The sequence below is a fragment of the Chiloscyllium plagiosum genome, chromosome 23 (genome assembly GCF_004010195.1).
Source record: "Chiloscyllium plagiosum isolate BGI_BamShark_2017 chromosome 23, ASM401019v2, whole genome shotgun sequence".
Lineage (NCBI taxonomy): Eukaryota > Metazoa > Chordata > Chondrichthyes > Orectolobiformes > Hemiscylliidae > Chiloscyllium > Chiloscyllium plagiosum.
The window spans coordinates 40,985,734-40,992,037 of record NC_057732.1 but is presented as its reverse complement, the minus strand read 5'-3'; the positions used below and the strand labels follow the sequence as shown (position 1 = coordinate 40,992,037).

At 41.1% G+C, this 6,304-nt stretch overlaps 1 protein-coding gene across 1 annotated transcript in view; it reads left to right on the top strand.

Moving 5' to 3' along the window:
- LOC122561825 (leucine-rich repeat-containing protein 23-like) overlaps positions 1-5,970 on the top strand; it is a 59,380-nt gene extending 53,410 nt beyond the window's left edge. Inside the window, exon 9 of the mRNA XM_043714031.1 lies at positions 4,881-5,970. Within this exon, the coding sequence (XP_043569966.1) occupies positions 4,881-4,985 (105 nt within the window). The 3' untranslated portion in view covers positions 4,986-5,970. The remainder of the gene's footprint in view (positions 1-4,880) is intronic.
- The last annotated feature ends 334 nt before the right edge of the window (positions 5,971-6,304 follow it).

Genomic DNA, 6,304 nt, shown 5'->3' with positions numbered 1-6,304 from the left:
CATTTATCTGAATTAAACTCCATCTGGCACTTCTCAGCCCATTGGCCCATCTGGTCAACATCCTATTGTAATCTGAGGTAACCCATCTTCGCGGCCAGTGCACCTCCAATTTTGGTGTCATCTGCAAACTTACTAACTGTACCTCTTATGCTCGCATCCAAATCATTTATGTAAATGACAAAAAGGAGAGGAACCAGCACCGATCCTTGTGGCACTCCACTGGTCACAGGCATCCAGTCTGAAAAACAACCCTCTACCACCACCCTCTGTCTTCTACCTTTGAGCCAGTTCTGTATCCAAATGGCTACTTCTCCTTGTATTCCATGAGATCTAACCTTGCTAACCAGTCTCCCATGGGGAACCTTGTCGAACGCCTTACTGAAGTCCATATTGATCACATCTACTGCTCTGCCCTCACCAATCCTCTTTGTTACTTCTTCAAAAAACTCAATCAAGTTTGTGAGACATGATTTCCCACACACAAAGCCATGTTGACTATCCCTAATCAGTCCTTGCCTTTCCAAATACATGTACATCCCATTTCTCAGGATTCCCTCCAACAACTTGCCCACCACTGAGGTCAGGCTCACTGGTCTATAGTTCCATGGCTTGTCCTTACCACCCTTTTTAAAAAGTGGCACCACGTTAGCCAACCTCCAGTCTTCCGGCACCTCACCTGTGACTATCGATGATACAAATATCTCAGCCAGAGGCGCAGCTATCACTTCTCTAGCTTCCCACAGAGTTCTAGGGTACACCTAGTCAGGTCCTGGGGATTTACCCACCTTTACCCGTTTCAAGACATCCAGCACTTCCTTCTCTGTAATATGGACATTTTGCAAGGTGTCACCATCTATTTCCCTACAGTCTGTATCTTCCATATCCTTTTCCACAGTAAATACTGATGCAAAATACTCATTTAGTATCTCCCCCATTTTCTGCAGCTCCACACAAAGGCCGCCTTGCTGATCTTTGGGGGACCCTATTCTCTCCCCAGTTACCTTTTTGTCCTTTATGTATTTGTAAAAACTCTTTGGATTCGCCTTAATTCTATTTGCCAAAACTATCTCATGGCCCCTTTTTGCCCTCCTGATTTCCTTCTTAAGTATACTCCTACTTCCTTTATACTCTTCTAAGGGTTCACTCGATCTATCCTGTCTATACTTTACATATGCTTCCTTCTTTTTCTTAACCAAACCCTCAATTTCTTTTGTCATCCAGCATTCCCTATACTTACCAGCCTTTCCTTTCACCCTAACAGGAATATCTTTTCTCTGGATTCTCGTTATCTCATTTCTGAAGGCTTCCTATTTTCCAGCCGTCCCTTTGCCTGCGAAAATCTGCCCCCAATCAGCTTTCAAATGTTCTTGCCTAATATCATCAAAATTGGCCTTTCTCCAATTCTGATCTATCCTTTTCCATCACTATTTTAAATCTAATAGAATTATGGTCGCTGGCCCCAAAGTGCTCCCCCACTGACACCTCAGTCACCTGCCCTGCCTTATTTCCCAAGAGTAGGTCAAGTTTTGCACCTTCTCTAGTAGGTGCATCCACATACTAAATCAGAAAATTTTCTTGTATACACTTAACAAATTCCTCTCCATCTAAACCCTTAACACTATGGCAGTCCCAGTCTATGTTTGGAAAGTTAAATCCCCTACCATAACCACCCTATTATTCTTACAGATAGCTGAGACCTCCTTACAAGTTTGTTTCTCAATTTCCCTCTGACTATTAAGGGGTCTATAATACAATCCCAATAAGGTTATCATCCCTTTCTTATTTCTCCGTTTCACCTAAATAACTTCCCTGGATGTATTTCCGGGAATATCCTCCCTCAGCATAGCTGTAATGCTACCCCTTATCAAAAATGCCACTCCCCCTCCTCTCTTGCCTCCCTTTCTATCCTTCCAGTCGCATTTGTATCCTGGAACTTTAAGTTGCCAGTCCTGCCCATCCCTGAGCCATGTTTCAGTAATTGCTATGATATCCCAGTTCCATGTTCCTAACCATGCCCTGAGTTCATCTGCCTTCCCTGTTAGGCCCCTTGCATTGAAATAAATGCAGTTTAATTTATTAGTCCTACCTTGTCCCTGCCTACCCTGACTGTTTGACTCCCAACCAACTCCCTCATTGCCTAATATATGCTCCTTGAGATTCAGACAATTCTTCCAGATGGAAATGGTGAGGATTGTAAATCTATCCATAAATTCCCCACAAGCTGCAGTTGTGGCATGCTACCTGGACTGCTAGCTCTATCTAACGTGGTTTTATTGATCTAACTAATTAAAGTTTATGTGTTTAATCAAGTTAAATTATTCTTTGCAGCTAATTATTTGATCAGTTTAAATTATAAATGGATTAATTTAAGTATTAACCTGAACTTATCTACTGCTTCTCCAGCGCTGATGCATCACTATGACGTCTTTTCTGCAACGCTCATAGATGCTAGGTTTTCTATTCTGTGTTCTTGACTTTAATCTTTTTTACAAAAGGACAAAGTAGTATGACACCTGCCAGTCACACACTAATTAGTTGCTCACCCTCAAACCCAGTATACTTTAATGTAAGTGTTGAGATGATGTGTGGGTATCAGTCTCACAGAGCAATATATCACCATTAATGGTAATGAAATTTGTTGATATGATTCACAATAGAATTATCAAAAAGAATTGACATCGAGGGCTACATTTCTACTTTGGATTTGGGAAGCTTGTGTAAGGGAATCTCCTGATTTGACAGACCCACCTCCATGGAAACAATACCCATACATGTATGATTTTCACTCTATGAGGGAGTGGAGGTGTGATTGGGTAAGACCTGTCACATCTGGAGACAGTTTGGGGGTGAATGGAGAAATGGGTAAGTGCCAACGTAGGCTGGTTAGAAGGCCTGTTTCAATTCTTTGAAACATTTTTGTTAAATACTCTAGACATCAGTCTTTTCTTCCGCTCCTCACTCCCACACTACCTCATAGCTCCGTGCCACCTTGCCTCCTTATATACTCCATGCTAGTTATAGCCACCTATCCAGTATCCACCATTGACAAAGATCAGCAGCATGTGGATATGAGAAAAACACTTGTAACAATCTAAGCAAGCTGTCATTCATTTACACTGGCATTGAAAAATGAAGTCTTATTCATGAAACCCATTTAAAGATTTTAAATCCCCTAAAATGGTCAATGTATTGTAAAAAAGACTTTTCCTGAACACATCAAAGACAGCTAGTCTTTTAACATCCTCTTAAACATATCAATCAAAATGTAAACTCAATCTCCTGCACTGACATAAATGGTTTTGGAGATTCTTGAATCTCAGCCAAGCATCCTAGTGGGCTTAGCTGTAATGGCGATATTTGTTAAATATTAACAATGAAATCTATTGCAACTGGAGGTACAGAATAATAGTTTGTTTGTTCTTCACAAAACAAGATGGCTTATCAAGCTAGCACTTCAGCAGTATTTTTCCCATGTTAAATGGGCAGAGAATCTAAATAACTTCAGATCATTGAAACATAGCTTATCCACCATCCAACAGTGTTTACATACCCTCCATAATATCATAGCACATTGTGAGGTCACCACCATAGTTCTATTGAATTACAGGTCTGCTCTCTCATTATAGGACTGCTTGTGGTTTAAACTGAAGTCCCCGTGCCTCAGGCAAGAGGGGAGATTGGTAAAGCGATTCACAGTAACCTCAGTCGGTGCAGAAATTGAACCCATGTTGTTGGTTTCATTCTATTGCAAGCTAGCTGCCCAGCCAACTAAGCTAATCAAACTCTCTAGGGTTAGGCCATTAGGACAGTCAAAATAGGGTCTGTCTGAATTCAGCTCTAACTTCAAATAATTGTTACTGAGTTTTAATTTTTCCCATCTGTGTAATTCATGCCCTCCTACTGGCGAATGAGAAATCTGCCTGCAAAGGGAGTGGGACTCCTGTATGCAGATCCCTCCCACTATTCCTAGACACCTCCAGATTCAGCCCAAGACCGCAAACTCAATTCTTAACTCTCATAATGAGACAGTAAGTCAGCTTTGTCAAGGTAGTATTTAAGAATGTGGAAGTAGTAAGAACTTGGCATATTGTTGCATGATGGGATATTTGACCAAGATAAAAGCTATCTTGGCTCTCAGCCTCTCACTTTAATGGGGAAATACTGCTGGAGATAAAGACTGAGGTTGCGTAATTATAATTTGATGAAATATAGGGAGTATACCAAAGGCTCGTTAGTAGGGATGCTTCCTGAGCTCGTTAGCTTTTCTGTCCTTGAGCAACAAGGCAATAGCTGCACCGTGCTTAGCTTTATCTTGAATTATTTTAAATTGCAGAATGTAAGCAAAGTAGTTTGTATCATTGTATAAGTATAGGCTGACTGTTCAGCTCGGGAGAGTGCTGTTAGACATTGGAGACTCTCTCAGCCTCTCTGTGAATTCATGAAAAATAAAGCTACTTGAAGCAAGACTTGAAGTCTTAGACTAAGTAATTTCCTTGACAAAGGAGCATCTTAGAGTAGGAGACAGAGGTGAAGACGCTTAGGGAGGGAATTCCAGATTTTGGGGCCTTGGAGCTGAAAGCACAGCTACCACTGGTAGAGAGATGAAAAGGAGGACACACATGATCGCAGAAATGGAGGAGTATGGAGATGTCATAAATGAAGTGTGCCCACCTGGAGGAGATACCAGAGGCTATCAAAGTTATTCCAAACACAAGTGTGGGCAGATTCAGTGGGAGAATGGGTAAATGGGGAAGAGCACCAAAAGCAAAAGAAAAATCACAAATTAAAAGCATTGGCATAATGGGGCTGGGTGACCTCTTCTATCCTTCCACATTCTCAATGATTCTAAATGCATAACTTTGTTTCACCATGTTTTGTAGGTGATTCGAACTGCAGCATCAGTCCTTTCAAACCTATTTCCCAAACACCTCAGTCAAGAAACACCTGATAAAGAGTCTGGAAAGCATCATGAAACTGTCTGCTAAGGGAGGAGGCCCAGAGGACAAGATCTTTTCTGAAATCCAAACTCCTGCCCAAGTTTGTATGTAAATCACTGCATTCATTTATAAATGTTTCCAGCTGCTGTAGAGTTTATGAGCTGTTGTAGGAAACCTGCAGCTGCTTACTACTGTAGCTCTGAATTTACAAGCTGTACTTTTTGATTCTCATGTAAAAACTGAAGAATGATTCAAGATTGTCCTTAACATATTAATTGGACTGCTTAATTCCTCATAATTAATTTGTAGATGGTGCACTAGATTGGACATCCGGTGTCTGATGTGCTTCCTGTCACCAACAGCACAAAATGAGCCTAAAATAATACATACTGTATGTGTGCTTCAAATGGCAACTGCAGTCCCCACTGAACATTGTAGAACACATGCGATCACTGTTCACACAACACTGACATAGCAAGATTCACTGATAAACTAAATAGCCAAATGGTGTGGAAGTGCAGTCTCATGTTGGACAAATCAGGTGGAGATGGAAGGTTCTCTTCCCTGAGAGACATTTGGAATTGTTATGATCTTCGCAATTATTTTCCTGATGCCAAGCCAAAAGCTTAAAGATTTTTTAAAAATTAATGTACTTGTTGCAATCATATTTGAATAATACCCTCTTTATGTTACTAGTCCAGGGTTTTTAACCACTTGGCTAATATATCCATGAATAATGGTCTTGCCACTACTCAATTCAGAAAGAGGCAATCAGCTCCTCATCACTGGCTTAGTTTAGAATTAGTTTACAAACAAAGACATTTTCTACTCATGCAGGACACTATTTACATTCATTCTGAAGCAACAAGTGAATAATAAAATCCCTACAGTGCAGATAGAGGTCATTCAGCCCATTGACCTTCCAAACAGCATTATCCCCATAAATCTGCATCCACCATAGCTAACCCATCTAGCCTGCACAATCCTGAACACTATGGACAGTTTGGCATGGCCAATCCACCAAACCTGCACATTTTTGAACTGTGGAAGGAAACTAGAACACCCAGCAGAAACCCACACAGACATAAGGAGAACATGCAAACCCCACACAGACAGTCACCCAAGGCTGGAATCAAACGTGGATCTCTAGTGTTATAAGGCAGCAGTGCTAACCACTGACAGTGGATATCTACTGCTTGGAACCCACAACAATCTAAGAGATCATCTTCACAGGTCTGATTGACTGGTGTACTTTCTTCATTCTACTTCACAGTTAGCCTAGGGCATAGGCACTTGCTGAGGTCATAGCTCTGGTTGTCTAGACAATGACTTGGTGTTGAGCCGAAGCAACATAAAGATCCGCCAAT